At 42.1% G+C, this 22,182-nt stretch overlaps 1 protein-coding gene across 1 annotated transcript in view; it reads left to right on the top strand.

Moving 5' to 3' along the window:
* ELP2 (elongator acetyltransferase complex subunit 2) overlaps window positions 1-13,210 on the top strand; it is a 48,352-nt gene extending 35,142 nt beyond the window's left edge. Inside the window, exons 18-22 of the mRNA XM_028098327.2 lie at window positions 3,983-4,175; window positions 5,585-5,706; window positions 7,784-7,917; window positions 8,463-8,576; window positions 12,972-13,210. Of these exons, the coding sequence (XP_027954128.1) occupies window positions 3,983-4,175; window positions 5,585-5,706; window positions 7,784-7,917; window positions 8,463-8,576; window positions 12,972-13,128 (720 nt within the window). The 3' untranslated portion in view covers window positions 13,129-13,210. The remainder of the gene's footprint in view (window positions 1-3,982; window positions 4,176-5,584; window positions 5,707-7,783; window positions 7,918-8,462; window positions 8,577-12,971) is intronic.
* Window positions 13,211-22,182: the final 8,972 nt, after the last annotated feature.

Below are 22,182 nucleotides of genomic sequence, written 5' to 3'. Positions count from 1 at the left end.
CTTCATCTGGTTTGGGTTTCAGAGTAATGCTAGCCTCTTAGAAATATTTTCCTCTTCTGCAATTTTCTGGAAGAGTTTGTGTAGAATTTGTATTATTTCTTTTTTAAATGTTTGAGAGAAATCCCCAGTAAGCCAACTGATCCTAGAGTTTTCTTTGTGGGAGGGTTTTTTTTTTCTAGATTTTATTTATTTATTTGACAGAGAGAGAGATAGAGCAGGAACACAAGCAGGGGGAGTGGGAGAGGGAGAAGCAGGCCTCCTGCCAAGCGGGGAGCCCGATGCGGGGCTCGATCCCAGGACCCTGGGATTACGACCTGAGCCGAAGGCAGACGCTTAACGACTGAGCCACCCAGGCGCCCCTGTGGGAGGGTTTTTAACTACAAATATAATGTCTTTAATAGATACAGGATTGTATAGGTTACTCAGTTTTTCTTGAGTGAAACTTAGTAGTTTGTATCTTTCAGAAAATTTGTCCCTTTTACCTGAGTTGTCAAATTTGTTGACATGAAATTATTTATAATACTCTCATATGATCCTTTTATTTTTATTTATTTTAAGATTTTATTTATTTGACAGAGAGTGCACACAAACAGGCAAAGGGGCAGGCAGAGGGAGAAGCAGGCTCCCTGGAGAGCCCGACGTGGGGCTTGATCCCAGGACTCTGAGATAGTGACCTGAACTGAAGGCAGACACTTAACCAACTGAGCCACTCAGGCACCCCTCTTATGATCCTTTTAATATCAGTAGAACCTCTGGTGATGTCACCTTTCTTAAACCTGCTGTCAGCAATTTGTGTCTTCTTTCTCATACCGCACCCCCTGCCCCAGCATCTTTTGTTTTGGCGAGGGAAGCATTCTCATAATCAGGAAAATAATAATTTTTTAAAATATTTTCAAATAACCAACTTTTTGATTTTGTTGATTTTCCTCTGCTACTGTTCTTGTTTCTATTTCATTAATTTTTGCTTTTTTTTTTTTTTTAAAGATTTTATGTAACGGAGAGAGAGAGCAGGAGCAGGGGGAGGGGCAGAGGGAGAGGGAGAAGCAGACTCCCTGCTGAGCAGGGCCCTATATGGGACTTGATCCAGGGACCCTGGGATCATGACCCAAGCTAAAGGCAGACGCTTAACTGACTGAGCCACCCAGGCACCCATTTATTTTTTTCTTAGATTCCATTTCTTTTTCTGTTTCTAGTTTAATAAGGTTAAAGCCAAGACCATTGATTTCAGATCTTTCTAAAATAGGTGTTGAGTGCTGTAAATTTCTAAGTATTATTTTTGAGGCATTCTGTAAATTTTGATACATTCTATTCATTTTCACTTAACTGAAAATATTTTTATTTACCTTTGATTTTGTCTTTTACCTATAGGTTATTATTTAGTTTCCAGATACTGAGTGTTTTCCAAATATCTTTCTGTTATTGATTTCTTTTTTTTTAAGATTGTATTTATTTATTTGACAGAGACAGGGAGAGAGGGAACACAAGCAGGGAGAGTGAGAGAGGGAGAAGCAGGCTTCCCGCCAAGCAGGGAGCCCAATGCGGGGCTCCATCCCAGGACCCTGGGACCATTACCCGAGCTGAAGGCAGACGCTTAACGATTGAGCCACCCACGCGCCCCTCTGTTACTGATTTCTAATTTAATTTCATTGTGGTCAGAGAACATAGTATGATTTGAGTCCTTTGAAATTTAATCTTGGTAAATTTCCATGTTCACTTGAAAAGAATGTGGATTCTGTTTCTGTTGGGTGGAGTGTTCTGAAAATATGAATTACATCAGATTGGTTGATAGTGTTCATGTCTTCTTTATCCTTTCAGTTTTATTGAGAGTGGCATTTTGAAATCTGACTATAACTGCAGGCTTATCTTTTAATCTTTGTATTTCAGTCAGTTTTTGCTTTATATATTTTGAAGCTCTGCTGTTAAAACCTTTATGATTTGTTATGTTCTCCTGATTAATTGACTAATTTATCATTATGGAATTCCTCTTTATTTCTGGCAGTATGTTGTGCTCTCAAATCTACATTGTCCAGTGCTAGTAATAGCCACTCCAGCTTTCTTTTGAGAGGTGCTTGAAATAGGTATCTTTTTCCATCCTTGTACTCTTACCTATTTGTTCCTTTTATTTTCAAGTGTTTCTTAAAGGCAGCCTACAGTTGGGTCTTGCTTTTTTTTTTAATTAATTTATCTTTTTAAGTTTTTTTTAAAATTAAATTAATTTAATGTATTTAATTAAATACATTAATATAATGTATTATTTGTTTCAGGGGTACAGGTCTGTGATTCATCAGTCTTACACAATTCACAGCACTCACCATAGCACATACCATCCCCAGTGTCCATCACTCAGCCACCCCATCCCTCCCACCCCCCACCACTCCAGCAACCTTCAGTTTGTTTCCTGAGATTGAGTCTCTTATGGTTTGTCTTCCTCTCTGGTTTCGTCTTGTTTCATTTTTCCCTCCCTTCTCCTACGATCCTCTGTCTTGTTTCTCAAATTTCACATATCAGTGAGGTCATATGATAATTGTCTTTCTCTGATTGACTTATTTTGCTTAGCATAATTGGGTCTTGCTTTTTTACTCATCTTGATAATCTTCCATTTTAACAGGGGCATTTATTAGACTTTACATTTAACATAATTAGTATACTTGGATTTAAATCTTTCATCTTGCTATTTGTTTTCTATTTCATCCATCCTTTCTTTGTTTCATTTTACTTATTTTGGATTGATTGCTTTTTTTGAGTCCATTTTATTTCTTTTGTTTGGTTAGTAGATATAACCACTGTGTTATTTTATTGGTTGTCTTTCATTTCATACTCTACATCTATAATTTGCCACAGTCTGCCTCCAAGTAATGTTGCACTATTTCATGTATGATTTAAGAACTTCACAGAAGCATACTTTTGTTTCCCCCTACTCTGTGGTAGTGTTGGACACTTTACTTCTTCATAGAAATCCGACAAGATCTTGTCAGTTTTCCTTTGAGCAGCCAGTTATCTTTTGAAGAGATTTAAATAAATTTTCCAGCAGATATTTTCTTTTGCCGAAAGGATATTCTTTAACATTCCTAATAATGCACTTCTGCTGATCATGAATTTTTTGGGCTTCTGCCTGTCTGACAGACTTTGTCTCTCCCTAATTTTCGATTGATTTTTATAGTGGGTAAGAAATTGTTTGTTTTCCTTTGAGTACGATAAAGATGTAGCTCCATTTTTTTAATTTGCATTTTTTCTGATGGGAGCCTGCTATAATTTTTTTGTTTTTTTGGTGATGGGTTTTTTTTCCCTCCCACTGCAATTTTATTGCTGGTTTTAAACAATGTGATTATTGTCTATATAATTTCCTTCATGTTTTCTGTGCTTCGGTTTTACTGAACTTCTTGAATCTGTATGTTTATTGTTTTTATCAAATTTGGAAATTTTTTGGCCATTATCTTTTTAAGTATTTTTCTTTTCAGCCTTTTTGGGGACTTGAGTTACACCTCTTTGGCTGCTTGAAGTTATCAGAGTTTAGTGAGGTTTTTTCTTTTTTTTTCCACTCAAATTCATTTTGTCTCTCAGAGATCAGTGTTTTTTGTTGCCAGATACCTCATATTTTGGAGTGCATTATTTTCAGGTATTATGTTTGGTTTTTTAGTTATTTCATACAGAGAGTCAGGCTGGTCCCTGTTACTCCATCATATTGATCAGAAGTGAAAGTCTCTAGACTCTTAATTACAAATTAATAGACAAACGTATTCTTGTAAAACGTTGAAACACTGTGATGACAGTGTCCATCTCTGATGAGTCACTTAGTCTAATCCCAGTCTTCCTCTTCCCGGAAATTACACCTGCTTGTGGTATGTATCTCCTCAGAAATTTTTCCCCATTTATACAGTTACATAAAATATACCCATACAAACAATGTTATTTTAAAAAAATGTGAGGTTTTTTTTCCCAATTTCTTTCTACTTAAATTGCTTGTTTCATCTCTGTCTTCCAGGCAGCTAAGAAAGAGCATGCAGCCATCATTCTTTGGAACACGACATCTTGGAAACAGGTGCAGAATTTAGTTTTTCACAGTTTGACTGTCACGCAGATGGCCTTCTCACCTAACGACAAGTTCTTACTAGCTGTTTCCAGAGATCGAACCTGGTCACTGTGGAAAAGGCAGGACACAATCTCACCTGAGTTAGGTAAAACCGCTTCTAATTGGAAGGTTATTAGTGAAATACTTATGTCCATTTTATCTACCTTGTAGAGCTACTAGGTGAAGAGGAAGGACTAGAAGTGGTAACGGGGTGAAGGCCAGAGTCTCACTGTTGTGAAGTCTTTCAAAGTTGTGTTCTGAGGAAGACTCAGCCTTCCTTGTAAGATTTAAATGCAGTGATCTTTGAGTTGACTTCCTTGTGATTATATAGTCAGGATGGCATCTCAGTTAAAAGAAACATAAAAATCTAAAAATAATAGATTTTGTGGATTGTTACACAATGCCAACATAAAACTTGAATAGGTGCCATATTCTGAGCTAGGGTTTTATGGGACAGGAATAATGAAGATACAATTAAATTATGAAACTTATTAGGACCATTATCTTTATCTTTTTCTTGCTTAACCCCTGTCACTTTGATAATTAGGAAGGACATTTTAGGCATCCATCTGTGAATACCGTGACCCCGGGGGCAGGATATTAACACACACCTGCATTCTCCTCTGAACCTGGCATAAATTAAAAACAAAAGAGGGGTGGAACCTTTGTGTTGTTGGAACATGGCCTGTTTCTATTCCCCCCCCCATTTCTTTGGGTAAAATCTAGGAGTGTTTAAAATATCTTCATGTTGTTTAGTTCTGTTATAATCATTCCATTGGTATAACTTGCATGCAGTTTGATCTTGTGGTATTCCTAGTCTCTTAGTTTTCTTGTATTTTAGAGACTGACACATATTAAACAGTACATGTTAGAACAGACTGATTTCTTTTGCAACTACTGATTTCCTAACATGCAACCTTTACTTTTTTTTAAAAAGTTACTGGGATACTAATGATACCTCCATAATTTATTGTATCTTTTATGGATTATAGATTAATAGATACATTCCTCTTCCCTCTTCATAAGTAATTTTATTTTTTAGGTGTAGTCCATATGAGGGCTTCTTGTAAAACGACTACCCCCCTTCTGAGGGGCTTAAGGGCTTAAATCTTACAAGGGAAACGTTTTTTAAGGTTTTCATTCATTTGGGGTTTTTTTTCATTATTTAAGAGTACATTAATCTTTTTTCCATGTGTGTAAATCTGGCTACTTCCTGAGTAAAGTTAAATTGCTCAGGCTTCTTTCATGGGCATAAAGTTGAATTTTTAGTTAAGTGCCTGGAAGTTGTCACCAGTCACTGAAGAGTGACTAGTAACATAAAAGCATTCCCTACTGGAAAAGTATCTGTATGTCCATAGCCTTCTGGTGAGGGCCAGCAACGTAGTCTGTTGCAAAAGTCCACATGTATAAATTGATTGCTAAAGGGTGTGATGTATATGGCATGTAAGCATAGATTTCTACCAGATAAAAACAGCTCTGTCTGCCTTGTGAGTAGTCATATGGTGTTTCTTTCAGACCCAGTTTTCAGCCTCTTCGCCTTCACCAACAAGGTAACTGCTGTGCACAGTAGAATTATTTGGTCTTGTGATTGGAGTCCTGATAGCAAATATTTCTTCACTGGGAGTCGGGACAAAAAGGTAATTTTTTTTAACTTAGTATTATTTCAAATGTAAAATAATAATACAGGTATGTTTGGATAGAAAACACATAATCTTGACTTTCTGATACAATTAAAAAAATCAATCTGTTCTCTTCTGTGTTTTTTCATATGCATGCATAAAAAGGCTTTTCTTGTTAAATTCTATAAATACATTTCTCTGAAATATCAAATATGAAAAGAAAACCTTTCAGACACATGGTGTTTATCAGATGGCCCCAGTGGGAAAGAAAGTAGTGAATGAAATGGTTGAAGACCAACTAGGAGAGCAGGAGGGGGTGGAGGGGCGTAAGGAGGAAAACAGTCGGCTTCTTTTCTTTTTCATACTTTTATGAATTAAAATTTTTCTCTACAATAGATGATTATTGCCTGTTCATTCAGTGGAGGAAGCAGTGTGTGTGTGTGCGTGTGCGCGCGCGCGCGCGTGTTTCCCAAGCTTTGAAAAAATCAAAACAAGTTAGCTAGGAATGGATTCTTGACCACTGCCCTCACCCTGCCCTCCGGTCTCTCCTGTCCTCACACTCTTTAAAATGCCCTTTCCTTTTTCTGAAGTGCCTGCAGACCAGAGGTGGTGAGGCAGTTGAGCGTTTGCTTTCCTCTCCCTGCCCTCTCCAGTTGTCGTGGTACAAATTCCCTAAGCAGAGGACTAGCGTGGACATGTCGCACAGTGAAACACTGAAATATCAGCCTCTAAACCCGTTTCTCTGAGACCTTCACTTGCGTCTGTTTGCTGGTTCATTTCTTCCCCGGTCCTTCTGGCTTTGCTTTGCTGGCTGCCGAGGAAGCAGGACCGCTCTGCCCTCCGCTGTTCCGCAGTCGCACGTGCCCCAGCTGCGGCTCCTGGGGCTGTGTCAGGCCTGAAACGGACAGAGCGCCACCCACCACACATTGTCACTTCTCTTTACGTGGTCAGAGCCTCCTACTTGGAATCTTGCTTTGATCTGGATTTTGCAAGTGTTGTCCACTGCACTTCCCTCTCTCTTTGTGACCAGTCACACCTCCTGGAGGCATGAGCTTCTGTTACAGGATTTTTGTGTCCCCTTAGTGCCCACAGTTCTTGGTCATGCCACTTCGAAGAATGAAGAGGTAGAGCAGACGGAGAGTGGTGGTCAGCGAAACAAAGTTTATTGAGCAAGAGTAGAAAGCTCCCAGAGAGGGAGGAGAACCCAAGTGGGTTGCCCTTGGAGTTTCTAAGTTTAGGGGTTTTTATGAGTTCTGCTTTTGAGGAACTTTTTTAAGCGGTCAGGGTGTGCTGAGTTGTGCCAATCAGGGCTTTGATCATGTATCTGTCTACCTATTAGGTTAATGTCCACGTGCTGATGGTCCTTTTTTTGCTGACATCTGGGGGCTTAGGTCTTAACTGCCCCTTGCCTGTGACATTGACAAATGCTTTTGTGGTCAATTGTCTTATTTTAGGATGTTTTGTAGAAGTCATTTCTGCAAAGGCTGTAAAACCAGAATGTCAGTGCTATTTTATTTTAGCTGTCCTGACTCCATATTTTCTTGTTGGGGACCCTGGCCCTGACTACCTGACTGTCCAACTAACTCCTAACACTTTCAGGGAAGTGTCATTTCTTATGCAGGGGGTATCATCAAGGTTAAGTGCTCCTGACTGCTCAGTTGTTTCCCTGAGCAGTTGGTGGTATAGAGGAAGAGCCAGGGATTGATTGGTCCCCATGCATTGTGTGGTAACTTTTTGGAGACGTGTACGAGCCTCTTGTGATGATGTGACTGATAGACTCTCCCTGGATTAGAACTGGTTTCCTGAGTATAAAAGAGCATGCTAGACAATCTCTGGTCTCTAGGCAGGGACAGTCCATGTTTGGACCAGCACCCTTAGGTAACTGAGGTCTCACAGACTTGTGTCTGGTACACCGTGGCTTCTCTGTGATGCCTGAAATACTCTGAAATCCTGGAACATCATCTGCAAATGTAAGTGAGGCGTTTTTTAAACACTAGAGTGAATAGTTTGCATTATCTGTGCCATCGATACTCGGATGCATTGCTGGAAGCCCTGCAGAGAGAAAGCTTTACAGAGTCTGATCCGTCTCTGTCAGGTGGTTGCGTGGGGTGAGTGCGACTCCAGTGATGACTCCATGGAGCACAGCATCGGGCCCTGCTCCTCGGTCCTGGACGTGGGCGGAGCAGTGACAGCCGTTGGCGTCTGCCCACTGCTCAGCCTTTCCCAACGGTCAGTCTCCGAGTGGGGCTTTGTTTTACATTTTTGTGAACACCTGATTTCTTAATATGTAGCCCTCTTATATTTTCACTCGTGCTTGATCTTAGCTTCTGAGTTGCTGTTTTTTTCATAATGCTTAGTTTCTTATAAGAATTGTTAAATTGATAGAACTCGATATGCAGAGTGGGAAAATGGGGATTGGGAATGTGGCTCAAAGGTTCTTGTTTCACCAAATTTGGAACTGTGGTGCTTTCTTGGTAACAAATGTCTGCAGTAGAACGAGGGCCCCTGCAGCCCACCAGGGAAACGCTGGCTTGTGCACTTTGCCAGCAAAGGACAGAGGAAAAACTCTGTGCACCCTTGATGGAGAGGCAGCTTCATGAGAGCGGGGTAGGAGCAGTGCACTCTCTCCTGGGCTGGCACTTTGAACCAGAGCCTTCTGTAAGCCACGGACAGTTGGGAACATGGTGTTCGGTTAGACTCGGTTAGAGTGAAGACAGAGATAACAGAAATTCATGCTAATTAATCACTGTCTTCCCCTCCTCCCTTAAAAACAGATACGTTGTTGCAGTAGGATTAGAGTGTGGAAAGATTTGTTTATACACCTGGAAAAAGACTGATCAAGTTCCAGAAATAAATGACTGGACCCACTGTGTAGAAACAAGTCAAAGGTATTTTCTTACTGTTTTTACTTCTATCAGATTAGATTTTGTTATAATTATACAAATTATAATTGTGTTTGTATAAACATCGAGTCTTAATTTTTAAAAAATAAGTTTCTCTTTTGTAGATCTTTTTTTAAAGATTTATTTATTTGAGAGAGAGTGTGCATGAGCAGGGGGAGGGGGCAGAGGGAGAGGGAGTGGACCTTCCGCTGAGTAGGGGAGCCTGACACGGCTGGATTCCAGGACTCTGAGATTTTTGACTTGAGCCAAAATCAAGAGTTGGCTACTTAACCAACTGAGCCACTCAGGCTCCCAAAGCATTGAGGGTTTTTTTTGTTGTTGTTTTGTTTTTTAAAGATTTTATTTATTTATTTATTTGACAGAGAGAGAGACAGCAAGAGAGGGAACACAAGCAGGGGGAGTGGGAGAGGGAGAAGCAGGCTCCCCGCTGAGCAGGGAGCCCAATATGGGGCTCGATCCCAGGACCCTGGGATCATGACCTGAGCTGAAGGCAGACGCTTAACGACTGAGCCACCCAGGTGCCCCGAGCATCAAGGTTTTAGTGGCAGTTTTTTTCCAGTTTTATTGAGAAGTAATTCATATAGGTGATGGCATATAGCAGGATTTACATACGTTATGAAACGTTACTGCAGTATGTTCACTTTACATCCATTTAGTCATATAGATACAATAAAAAGAAGGGAAAGAAAAAGAATAAAGGAAAAAAGTCTCTTTGTAACGAGAACTCTTAGGATCTAAAGAGATCTTAGGATCTCTTTAACAACTCCCCTGTACATCATCCAGCAGTGTCTGCTGTTGTTACCATGTCTAGGTTACATGTCTAGTGCTTGTTTTGTAACTGGGAGTTTGTACCTTTTGACCACCTTCCTCTGACTCCCTCTCACCCTACCTTCTGCATCTGGTAACCATAAATCTGATCTCTTTTCCTATGGGTTTTTGTTTTTAATTTTTAAAGATTCTCTATGGTGAGATCATGTAGTATTTGTCTTTAGTGGCAAATTTATGTCACATTTACATGGAGAGGGACACAGATCTCTATTCATGGTGCTTACCACTAAGTGGTATTATGGTAGTCTCTTGAGATTGATGTTTGTTACTATATTGCACTTGATTTTTAAAAGTTTGCTTAAACAGATTGCTTGTTTGCATAATATCTTTATAGACAACATGTTTGAGATGAAAGTGATGTTCATAATGATGTCATCTAGAAAGTGACTACAGTAGATTTGTAATAAAATTGGATTAAAAATGTTGGTGATTTTTTGAAATATTATAGATTGTGTTTTGGTAGCCTCATCTTGTGTGTGAACACTTCAGCTCAGATTCCATGGTGGAGCAAACTGTCAGGTACCTACCCCTCAAAGTCACATGCCTGCTTTCACGCATAGTAGGTGCTCCCTGAGCCTCATGCCTTGGACCTGGGCTCTTGCCTCCAGAGCTGGCTTAGAGCACCTGTAATTTACAACCCTCTCCCCACCCCCACCTGCTTAGATAGCAGGATCTTTTTTTAATCTAATTTGTAACCCAAACTATTCCTTAAAAATGTCCAAATTATCAAAAAATCACTAACCTCATTCTGTCACATTTTTTTTTTTTGATTCTTCAACCTTCATATATCTGAACTGTTCAAAATAGGATGTCAAATACAATTCCAAATGATAGTATCATGATGAAAGTGATGAGCTTGGTGGAGAGAGACCTGTGAGCACATGTCTTTTACAAGGTATTTCATCCAGGGGAGTTTGTCTCCTTATTGGCAAAGTATGTTAGTGTTTATAATAATTGTATTGGTTAAAATTAACCTTTTTCCTGCTGCCCTTTTGGCTGCTCTCCCGCCTCTGATGGTGGGTTTAGCAATTGAAATAGTTCATGTTGTTGCTTACTGAAGAGGGAAGTATTCCAGTGAAAATTCCATATTCCAGGCATTCTAAATGTTCTCTCTTCCTGGGCTCCCCTCCCTTCTTTTCACCTTCCTTTAACTTTGCCCTGCCCATGGTGCTCACTCTCCTCTGCAGATCCTGAATGTGGGATACTGGCGGGAAGCCCCCTAGAAAGCATGAGAAGGGGACAAGTACAGAATTTGTATTTTTTATGTTAAGATTTTTTTTTTTTTAGTCATTGTGATGGTGTTAGATTTGTAATAACTAATTCCTGACTTAACCACATTGTATTATTTGGATTGTTAATTTCCCAGTTACCAAATTTCAGATACCTTTCAAATGAAAGTTTTTGCTAATAATGAGATACAGAGGTAATACAAGCAAACACTACCTTTTAAAAGGTTGGCTCCCCTAAACTCCCTGTCTTCTAAACGTGATTAACATGCTAGATTTAAAGGGAATATTACCCCCCAAAAAGAAACCCACCATCTTAAAGCTTATATAGCAAAATAAGTACTGTTTCTCAAAGTGGCTCCCCTGGGAAGCAATATACAATTGGTCCTTGAACAACGTGGGGTTAGGGCTGTATACCTTTTGACAATACAAAAGCTTAATTACTAATAGCTGACTGTTGACTGGATGGAAGCCTTAGTGATAACATAAGCAGTGGATTAACCCGTAGTTTGTATATGTATTTGGTACTATAGTCTTAGAATAAAGTAAGCTAGAGAAAAGAAAACAAATCATGAGAGAAAATACATTTATGGTACTATACTGTATGTATTGAAAAAAATCCATGTGTAAGTGGACCCATGCAGTTCCAACCCATATTGGGTCAGCTGCACTATATATACTTGTTTCAGTAATGTCACTACTTCAAACCATTCCTCTCATGAAATGAGAGATCTTTAATACTATCAATAACAAACGAGATTCTAGTCATGTTGGTGTCATTTAAGATATTTTTGGAACTTCTCTTTAGGAATTGTGTTCAGAACTGGCTTACTGGTGATGCAAGAAAACCAATTACATTTTTTAATTGTACTCACTTCATCACTTTTTTTTTTGTTTGGCACTGATTTCATTTGTTAAGCTCATCTCCTGATGACTCTTGATTGCCTTCAGTAATCAAACTCACGAAAGATGCACTATCATTGAGATACTGTTCAAGTCATAGCCTGCACAGTATGGAAGCATTGCCTTGAGAAGATTTCAGTAAACACTAATGTACAATAGCATTGTTGAAGTGTGTGTAACCTCTAAAATGACCACCTGCAAGGGCTCACAGTTGTGTGGTTGCATAGGTTCTGGTATGCTGATTTTTAAAATGTGTTTCATTACCTCAAGGTTATATTTCATTCCTCCCTTTCATCCTAAGAATGCATCTGGTGACATGTGGGCTCTCAGCATCTGAAAGCATAATTTGTGTGCTCTGATGTTGTTTTCAGGGTTTACTGCCTTAAAACCTACTTAAGTTTTTAACCTTATTCCTTTTGGTTTGGAGGTCTAATTTGCAGGTTAAATTTTTAGAGGGTATTATATTTTCATAGGGATTTATTAATAATCTATGTTTGGTAGCATTCTAGGCCTGTCATGGGGTTGAAGGGGCATTAATAAGAGCATCCTGCCCAAGGTCATGCAGCAATATTGGAGACCAAGATTGTTTCATTGGGCAGTTTATTAAATCTTTCATTATCTTTCCTTACCCAACAGTAAAATCTTAAAGAGTCTCTGTGTGTCACAGGGATGTCAAAAGAATAAAATAATTTTGAATATGTTGCAAGTTAGAATTCTTTAAAAAGAAACACATTTAGTAATGTCATCTGATTTTAGTAGCCATTTCATGAATTCCACTGATCATTAAAACAAAATTCGACAGGAATTCATTGTCTTTTTCTTGCCCTTTTTGGTGGTATCCTTTGTCAGTGAGTAAGATATTTAGTCTGACAGTTTTAAGTAAATAGAGTAAGATGTTTTCGAGTTTAGAATAAAATTGCCAAAGTATTAGTGATGGTATTTTAAAAACCTGTACTTTTTACAATTTTATTTTTATGAGTATGGTTGATAATACAGTATTACATTGGTTTCAGATGTACGGCTTAAGTGATTTGACAAGTTTACACGTTATGCTATGTTCACCCCAAGGGTAGCTGCCATCTCTCCCTGGTGTGTCACTATCACAGTGTCATTGGCTGTGTTCCTCATGCTGTGCCTTTCATTGCCATGACTTACCCGTTCCTCTCCTGGAAGCCTGAATCTCCCTCTCATCCGCTCTGCCCAACCCTTCACCCTACTCCGCTCCGGCAGCCATCAGTTTGTTCTCTGTACTTATAGGTCTGATACTGCTTTCTGTAAAACCTGTACAGTTTGATTTTCAGGTTTTGACTTCCATTCGTGTTAACATTAATAGCAGGGGCAAGGTAATTAAATTAATACATAGGTAAAATATTTTGTCGTCCTAGTATACATTCCTTTCATGATTTCTCTATCTTTGTTTTAGCCAAAGTCATACACTTGCTATCAAAAAATTATGCTGGAAGAATTGTAATGGAAAAACTGAACAGAATGAAGCAGAAGGCGCCGAATGGTTACACTTTGCAAGTTGTGGTGAAGATCACACTGTGAAGATATACAAAGTTAACAGATGTGCATTGTGATGGGCTTAATAACTATGGGCATGTCGTCATTGGTGTCTTAAGATATTTATCCTGTAAATAGATGACTTTCTTTATGTTGTAATTTCATCGAGTTTCATTTTGAAGTCCTACAGCAGTAGAACTTTTTGGGTCACAGACCCTTTGAAATCTGATGAAAGCTGCAGACTCTTTCCTCACAGATGTACATATGCACACACCCTCAGAACCTGGCCCACACTTTCAGGGATTCAGACTTGCATCCATGTGCCCCAGATTAAGAACCTCTTTGGAAAAAAAAAAAGAACCTCTCTTTGTTTTTTTTTTTTTTAAGATTTTATTTATTTGTCAGAGCACAAGCAGAGGGAGCGGCAGGCAGAGGGAGAAGCAGGCTCCCTGCTGAGCAGGGAGTCCGATGTAGGACTCAATCCCAGGATCCCGGGATCATGACCTGAGCCGAAGGCAGACGCTTAACCAGCTGAGGCACCCTGGTGTCCTGAACCTCTGTTTATTCTTTCTTTTTGAACGAATTTACCTAATTTTATGTTATTTTGGTCCTTTTCTTGTCATATGCCCTTCTTTGGGACATTTCATTATTTATTACCCTCTTCAAAGAAAGGACATAGAAAATAAAAAGAAAACCCAGATTACTCAATTTTTATTTTAACAGTTTTTTAAATAAACAGACAACACTTTGTGTGGTCTTGCCCTTTCTTCCAGTACACACCCACCATTCTAGGAATTTGGCAGGCAGTTGTGAATTTGAACTGCAGTTAGTTCTTTCTTGTATTCTTTAAAAGTACGTAGATTCTTCTTTTACAGTTTGACTGAAAGTAGACTATCCTGACATTTACCCTGATCGATGTAGGGGCTGAAAAGGAGAGTTGTGTCTGAATCATGAGTTGATGTGAAGTCACATACATGAGTCATGAGAGAAAGGATGCCCCTGAAGGTGAGTGTGTAGTGGGAGCAGAGGGAAGATGCTAGAAGCAGAATATTATCTGCAGAAGTTTGGGACATGGGCCACGAGAGCCGGGAGCTTTGGGAGTTGGGTGGAGGGAGGTTAAGCTCGGGGGAAAACTGGCATGAGAGTGGAAGCTTTCCCTGACCCAGTCATCTGAGAAATTGGCAATGGAATGAATACTGTGTGTAATAAATATGCTGAAAGGCGGGGGAGGTGAGGATTTTCTTGGTTGGAGTTTGCCCTGACCTAATATGACATATTGCTTCCAAAGGAGTTGTGATATTTTGTCTAAATTGAAATTTCTAGACTAGCACTATCCAGTATTTCTAGAAATATAGAAATATAATTTGAGCTACATAAGTAATTTAAAATTTTCTGGTAGCTACATAATAAAAACAAACAGATGAGATTTATTTTAGTGACATCTTTTAACCCAGTATATCCAAAATAGTATCGTTTCACATATACAACATGAAAGATAGTTGAGGTATTACTTTTTTTGTATAAAGTCCTTGTACAATAAGAAATGTATTTTATACTTAGAGCCCATCTCAGTTTGGACAAGCCACATCTCACGTGCTCAGTAGCCACATGTCACTAGTGGCCATCCGTATTTGGACTGTGTAGTTCTAAACTATTGAGTCTGTATAAACTTGTCTTACGCCCTCAGGCACATGTGTGCACACATACACTAAAGCAGTGAGAATTGAGTACTCAAACTCAGAAACCAGGATGCCCTGAAGTGTGGTCTCCTTGCTTCTCAGCTAAAGGATCTGAGTCTCCACCCCCATTGGCACACGGGGATTTGTTCGGATCCCATGCATGGGGGATTTCAGAGCAGATTCATTGAACTAACTTGGTGTTTTAGAACATTTTCATGCACAGAACTCAACCCCCTAAGGTTCCCTGAAAATGGCCTAGTCTCAGAGAGACTGAATTCATAGTTACTGTTTTTTCAGTTGGGTTTGTATCAGACAGTTTTCATAAGTTGTCCTGAAGCATCTTCCTTGGTAACCACCTGAGTATTCAGTTCGGTAAGCGTTCAGAGGACTTGCTGTGCAGTGAGGCAGTCTGCATTGTAATTCATGCACATACAGTACTTTTACACGCCTCTTAATCTACTAAAGGAGTACCCTTTGAGCCATATCGTACTATGAACCACATTGTTCATCATATCTAGAGCAGAAAGGACCTCTTAGAACTTTGCTCCAGAGGAGTGGAGGAGTATTTGAGGCCCTGCCCTGCCCTGCCCTGCCCCCTTCCCCGACCTCTCACTTCTCTGCCTGATTCACAGCATCGGAGCTCAGATTGATGCCGAGCGCCAGTCTAAGCATTTGCTGTCTTCTGACGTGTACAACCTTCCTAGACGCAGGGAGAGGTAATTGGATTGTTCGGAGTACATTTACTGTACGAGTACAGCACGGAGCCAGATCACTTCCCAGTAGCCTCAGAGGAAGCAGAGTTGGTTATGGATTCCAAAGGGGGACTGTGGGAATTGGAGGGAGACTCCAAATTCAGGAATAAAGTGAAAGGACAGACTCATTCTCTCTTTTAAATGAGAAGTTCTGGCCACCACAGAAAATCCTGGGTGGTTTAAGGAATGCCAGGCCTTCTGTGAACTACTTTTGTACAACCCCCTGTGTGTTTCTCAAGGCCCCTGGGGGTGTGGGGGGTTGGAACCTGGACTTGAGGAATCCGAAGCATGTTTGACCCTGGCTCACACTGGCAGGAAGTGTGGAGAAGCGTTTCCCCTCATCTCTACGTGGAGATAATACTAGTGCATCAGCCTGACTGCCATTCAGCTGTGTGTGAGGGAAGACGCCAGATGTTCTTTCTGGCTTGCTCAAGGTAGAAGTTTTCTCTCAAAAGGAATTGAGGTACGGGTGCCTGGGTGGCCCAGTCAGTTAAGTGTCCGACTTTTGGTTTCCACTCAGGTCATGGTCTCAGGGTTGTGAGATCAAGCCCCATGTTGGGCTCCATGCTGGGCGTGGAGCCTGCTTAAGATTCTTCCCGTCCCTCTGCCCCTCCTTGCTCTCTCTCTTGCTCTCTCTCAAAAAAAAAGAAGAAATCAAGGTAAGCCGACCAGGATGGGCAGGGAGACTTCTCAACATGAACAGGGACCTAGGCTCCTTTTCTTTGTTGTCTGCAATCCTCAGTGTGTGGCTTCCTCACCATCTGGGATGGCTGCTTGGCCTCCTGCCATGATCTTTGCATTCCAACCAGCAGAAAGGAAAGGCTTGTCCCTAGCTTTAAGGAAACTTGGAAGTCCACACAGTTCTGCTTAATCTCTGTGGCCAGAATTTAGTCTTGTGGCCATACTGTAAGAGAAACTAGGAAATAAAATTTTTATTGTAGGGGCCACATGTTCAGCTGGGAATTGAGGTGCTTTATTCTGGAAGAAAGAACAGTCTCATTTTGTAAAAAGCAACTACCTTGTAGGGTTGTTTTGAGGACTAAATGAGCTAGCACATGGAAAATGCTAGTTCAGGGTCTGGATATATATAATAAGACACCAACTGTTAGGGTTAAATAAAGCTCACCTCCATAGAGCCTTTATTAATCCCCTTGTTTCAAGTATTCTTTCCTTTCTCTAAATTCCACAGTATTACCATTTTTAATTGCATTTCTCATTCCCTATCTTTTATTTACATCTATCTTACGTTATGTCAGTTAGATTCTTTCTGTGGTAAGAAAGTTTGCCTCAAAATGATACAGGGAATACTAGCTCACATAACTGAAAACAATCCAGTGGTAGGACAGAATTCAAGTAAGGTTTCATCAAGGCCTTTTCTGTACTCTCAGCTGACCTCTCCAGGGGTCAGCTTTCTTCCAAGGCTGCCCTCCCCCATGGATGAAAGCAGCTGTTGAAGTTACAGATTTCCTTGCTCATATCAAAGGGAATAAATTAAACTTTGAGTCCCTAGCTTTACTCTGACCCAAACATCCTGAACTAATCACAATGGGCGGTGGGGGGAGGGACCCACACACTGAGTGGCTTAGGTCTGCCCATCCGATGTGGCAAGAGCCATGGATTACTCTGGAGTTAGAGTCAGGGTCGTCCCGTTAGGACCACATGGCTGCTCTATGTGGGGTGGTTTTCCAAAGCAAAGTCAGAGGGGCAGTGGGTGCTGGGTAGGCAAGCAACAAACTCCCACTATACCAAGTCTACTAAAGCCTAAACATGGGGCATCAGATTCGTTTTGTAGCTCTCCACAGCATCTAGCACAGCGTGTGTGTCTAGCGGTGTATTGTCAAATATTTGCTGCATTTAAGGATGAGTAAATTTGACAACACAGATGGCTGGCTGGTGGAGGAATGATTCAATGTAATCCACTAGTCAGTAAATAGAATAACTGGTGTCAGATCCTCTCCCTGTCTTGGTGGCATAAAGGGGTAGGGGCTAAAGAGCAGGAGGGAAGGTGTCAACACAGAAGGGACCAAGGAGGGGCGGCTTGCCCAGTGGACCTGTCCCTGAATGAACACAAGGAGAAGCTGAGACCCCAGGAAAATAGCCTCAGGAAAGTAACCCCACTGGGTTCACCCACCCTGTCACTCCTGTGGTCTGCCTAGTACTGGCTGGTGGGGTTTTGTTGTTTTGAACATTATGGGTTTAGATATAATGGAGCCTTGTTCATGATTCCAAACTGCCCTTTTAGCTTCTATTCACAGAAAAGCTTTCCTGTCCCTGTAGGGGAGGGAGCTTCCTGTGGTTTCGGATCTCCTTTCCACTACTTTCAAGTTGTTTCTCCCAAAACTTCTACTCTGGCAGGCTCTGGAGAGAAACCTGCTCCGTTGCTCTCTCTCCTGCTCTGCAGACTCTCTTCTCATTTCTCAGGTTTCAGAGTATGTCGGCTAGCAGGTTCTCATTGTTACAGAAGGATGCTTTTCACTCTAGCAGGAAATAATAAATTCATCATCCAAACCAAATTTAGCCTCTGAAACACCCACTCTTCATCCCACCTACTTGGCAGGAAATTTGATCCATAGTAATTTCAGTCCCCAGATACCTCCAGGATCAAGAGGCCTCGGGGGTTAGCCAGTAGGAAGACCTCTACCCTTCGTCACTGTTTAAGACTTGACCATTATAGGGGCACCTGGGTGGCTCAGTCATTAAGCGTCTGCCTTCTGCTCAGGTCATGATCCAAGGGTCCTGGGATTGAGCCCCATGTTGGGCTCCCTGCTCAGCGGGAAGCCTGCCTCTCCCTCTGCTGCTCCCCCTGCTCGTTCTCCCTCTCTCTGTATCTCTAATAAATAAAATCTAAAACAAAAAAAAAGTTGACCATTATAATGGAGCTTCCATCCCCACCAAGATAACAAAACTGTCTCACTAAGGTCACCGCACCACCACCTAGCCAGCACATTCACTGATCGGATTGGCCCTTGTCCTCACCGGCCTGTCAGCCTTAGTACCCCAAGGTGTTCTCCTCTGGCTGGCCTCCCACCTCTCCGCCTGTACCTTCTCACCAGTCAGTGGCATGGAGGCAGCCACCGCTTAATTGTTGCTCTGCCCGGGGCTCTGCCTCTCCCTGAACACTTAAGAGCCTAGGGAGTGACCTTTCCACAAGCCTCTCCCATGAGTTGTGTCTCCAACCCCTGACACTGTCCTTCCTGAGCCCTGAGCCCCAATCTCCACTTAGATGTCCTCCACTGTCTGCCTTTGTCTGAGCCCCCTCCTCCCTGCATCCACCAAGGCACCCGCTCCTGACAATGCTGAGTCACCCGAGCCAGTCCGCCCTCAGTCCCCAAGTGAATTCCATCACTACTGTACATCTGGGTACTCCTTGCCAGGACTTCTGGCCAGCCTCCCTGCACGCCTCTCCTCAGTGTTGCTGGGATGTCAGGCCCACCTTTGACACAGCCACTCTCCCATAGGGATTCCCTGGCATCTTCCTGTCCCTCCTGGCTGCAGAGTTGGGCCCCCTCTTGTTACTCCCTCTCCCCACCCCTTAGTCCCGCACAACCACAGCTGGTGCTCCAGCCTCACGAAGGTCGTGCTTCTGTAATTTTCTCATTTGCGCATGGAATGCTGCCCTCCCTCCCTCACCTCTTCGGGACTTCTAGAGTCCCGGGTTGGGGAGGCTTTCTCCCTTATAGCCTCAACCTCTTTGGGAAGCTCCCATCTCCAGCACTGTGCAGGGTGGAGGGGATGATCTAGCTGCGGACCCAGCTCCTTCACTGGGGGCCTCTCAGACACACAGGCTGTCTTACTGCCTGCTGGCTTCCCAGGCCTGAGCATGTTGCTCGCAGGGAGCAGCTCACCAGTGAACACTGGGGAATGCCCCTGCCAGCGCCCACTTTCCTCTTCAGTGACTCAAGTTTGGAGGTCGCAGGAGATTGTAGCTGGTCTCCCTACTCCCAGTTCTCAGCACCCCATCCAGCCAGGTCGTGGCCATTAGAGCTACCTAAATTACCTCTTGGAAGCACTTTTGTGCTCAAAAATTTTCAGAATGAAATTCCAGTCCCTTAGCCTGACTTACAACCTTCCAAAATCTATCCCCAAATCAACATTGCCTTCTTCAACCACTACAGACTACAATTCTGACAGGTACCCATCGAACTTTTGCCAAATGACTGAAGAATACGTGAATGAATGGCTTCTGTATAGTGGAGATATTTTGCAAATGGAGTCCATTGCCAGAGGACCCTGGAGGTGGGGTCCTATAGAAGTCTGTTAATATGGGAGCAAGGGGTTTGGGGGAGATCTCATCCAAGCTCAGTAAGCTGGACCCAGGGACAAAGCCTCACCCAGGGGGAGAGATTTTAAGTGCAAAATCAGGGCTGTCTCTCATGTCTGCTCAATCTGGCCTGTAGGCACATATTTTTCATGGTTCCAAGGTGAGAGAGGGCTGTAAGTAGGAGCTGAAGAGCTCTTTCCTTACGAAGCTCTAAATGTTGGGTGCAGAAGCTAGCTTCTTGGGACCTCCGCATGGACTGGCTCAGGCTCCTCCAAGGCCCCAGGCTCGGCAGCTGGGCCGGGTCAGACAAGGCAGTGGCAGGCCCACAGCACAGGTCCCAGGAGCCCACTGAGTGATGAACCCGTGTAAGACATTTCACTGATGGAGACAGGAGGTTCTGCATTAGGCAGGGTAAGAATGTGCAGTCTGATTTCTGACAGTCTTTCTGGCAGGAGAGGCCTGGGGGATCTTGGCAAAATAAACTTGAGGGTGTCAATTAGAGGCTGAGCCTCTGGGCGTCCCCTACTACTCTCTCTCCCTTCATAGGTTCATTGCTATGGCCCAGGTCAAAGGCTTGCTCCTTCGGGGTGCGTTCCCTGAACTCCCTAGTTGGAGGTAGCCCTGCTCCTCTCCCCTGCAATTCTACGCCTGCATCCCGGAGCAGTGGTGGAGCACTTGGGCCACATGGTCTTGTGGCTGGATGTTCATTTCCCTACATGGCTCTGTAAGCATAATCCTTCTTCCCATCCTCCTGAACATGTGGTGCCCTGGGCAGAGCCAGGAACTTAAAGATATATATATTTTTAAGATTTATTTATTTGACAGAGAGAGCATAAGCAGGGGAAGCAGCAGAGGGAGAGGGAGAAGCAGGCTCTCTGCTGAGCAGGGAGCCCGATGTGGGGCTTGATCCCAGGACCCCGGGATCATGACCTGAGCCGAAGGCAGACGCTTAACCGACTGAGCCACCCAGGCACCCCAAAGATATTTCTTGACTGAATGGTAGTTCAGTGATTTTTAATGATCTTCAAGAGTTCTGCACTGTACATAAAAGGATACAATTAAAGTGAAAAGACCATCTATAGAATGGAAGAAAATATTGCTAATTATTATCTGATAAGGGTTAAGATTCAGAATAAAGAACTCCTACAACTCAGCAATTAAAAACAAAAACCAAAAAGCAACCGAATTGAAAAAATGGGCAAAGGATTTGAATAGACATTTCTCCAAAGAAGACATACAAATGTCCAAAAAGCACAGGAAAAGATGCTCAACGTCACTAATCATTAGGGGAGTGCACATTAAAACCACCATGAGATGTCACTTTCACACCCAGTGGAATGATTACTATAAAAAAAACCAGAAACACCAAAATAAGTATTGGTGAGAATGAGAAGAAATTGGAACCCTTGTGCTCTGTTGGAATGAAAAATGGTGCAGCTGCTAATGGAAAGCGGTATGGCAGTTCCTTGAAAATTAAAAATAGAACCACCCCATGATCCAGCATTCCCACTTCTTGTTATATATCCAAAAGAACTGAAAGTAGAGTCTCAAAAGGTATTTGTATGCCCATGTTCATACAGCACTATTCACAATAGCCAAGTGTCCATCAGTGGATGAATGGATACATAAAATGTGGTGTATATACACAATGGAATATTCCATCTTAAAAAGGGAGGAAATTCTGACACATGTACAACATGGGTGAGTCTTGAGGACATGCTAAGGGAAATAAGCCAGTCACAAAAAGACAAATACTGTATGATTCCACGAATATAGCCAGATTTATAGAGACAGAAAATAGAATGGTGGTTGCCGGGTGGGGTGGGGAGTTGTTTTGTGGACAAAAACAGTTTCAGTTTTGCAAGGCAGGAAGTTCCAGTTTTGCAAGAGGGGAAGAGTTCTGGAGATTGGTTGCACACAATGTGAGTATACTTAACACTACTGAACTGTACACTTAAAAACGGCTAAGTCGGGGGTGCCTGGGTGGCTCCGAGGGTTAAGCGTCTGCCTTCGGCTCAGGTCATGATCCCAGGCTTCTGGGATCGAGCCCCATGTCAGGCTCCCAGCTGGGCGGGGAGTCTGCTTCTCCCTCTCCCTCTGCCTCTCTCCCTGCTTGTGATCTCTCTGTCTCTCTCTCTCTGATAAAATCTTAAAAAAATGGCTAAATCAGCAAATTTTATGTATATTTTACCACGATTAAAAATTAAAAATTAAAAAAAAAAAAGATCTGCACTGAGTTGGCCCATTCAGATAATTCATTGGACAAGCTTGTCCCAAAGCAGCACCCTGGTGGAGCTGGGATTTGTTACTTGGCCACAGAACATCTTGAGGAGAGGTAGGTGCTCCATACATTCCTAGAGAAATAAGGAAGGCTCTCACTCCTCAGCGTGTAGTTCAAAGACCTGAGTAACAGCATCACCCAGGCTCGATGGAAACACA

The sequence above is a fragment of the Eumetopias jubatus genome, unplaced genomic scaffold (assembly GCF_037043125.1).
Source record: "Eumetopias jubatus isolate StellerSeaLion01/CBP00866 unplaced genomic scaffold, mEumJub1_p1.0 scaffold_16, whole genome shotgun sequence".
Lineage (NCBI taxonomy): Eukaryota > Metazoa > Chordata > Mammalia > Carnivora > Otariidae > Eumetopias > Eumetopias jubatus.
The sequence above is the reverse complement of the archived record's forward strand: the minus strand, read 5'-3'. Positions and strand labels throughout refer to the sequence as shown.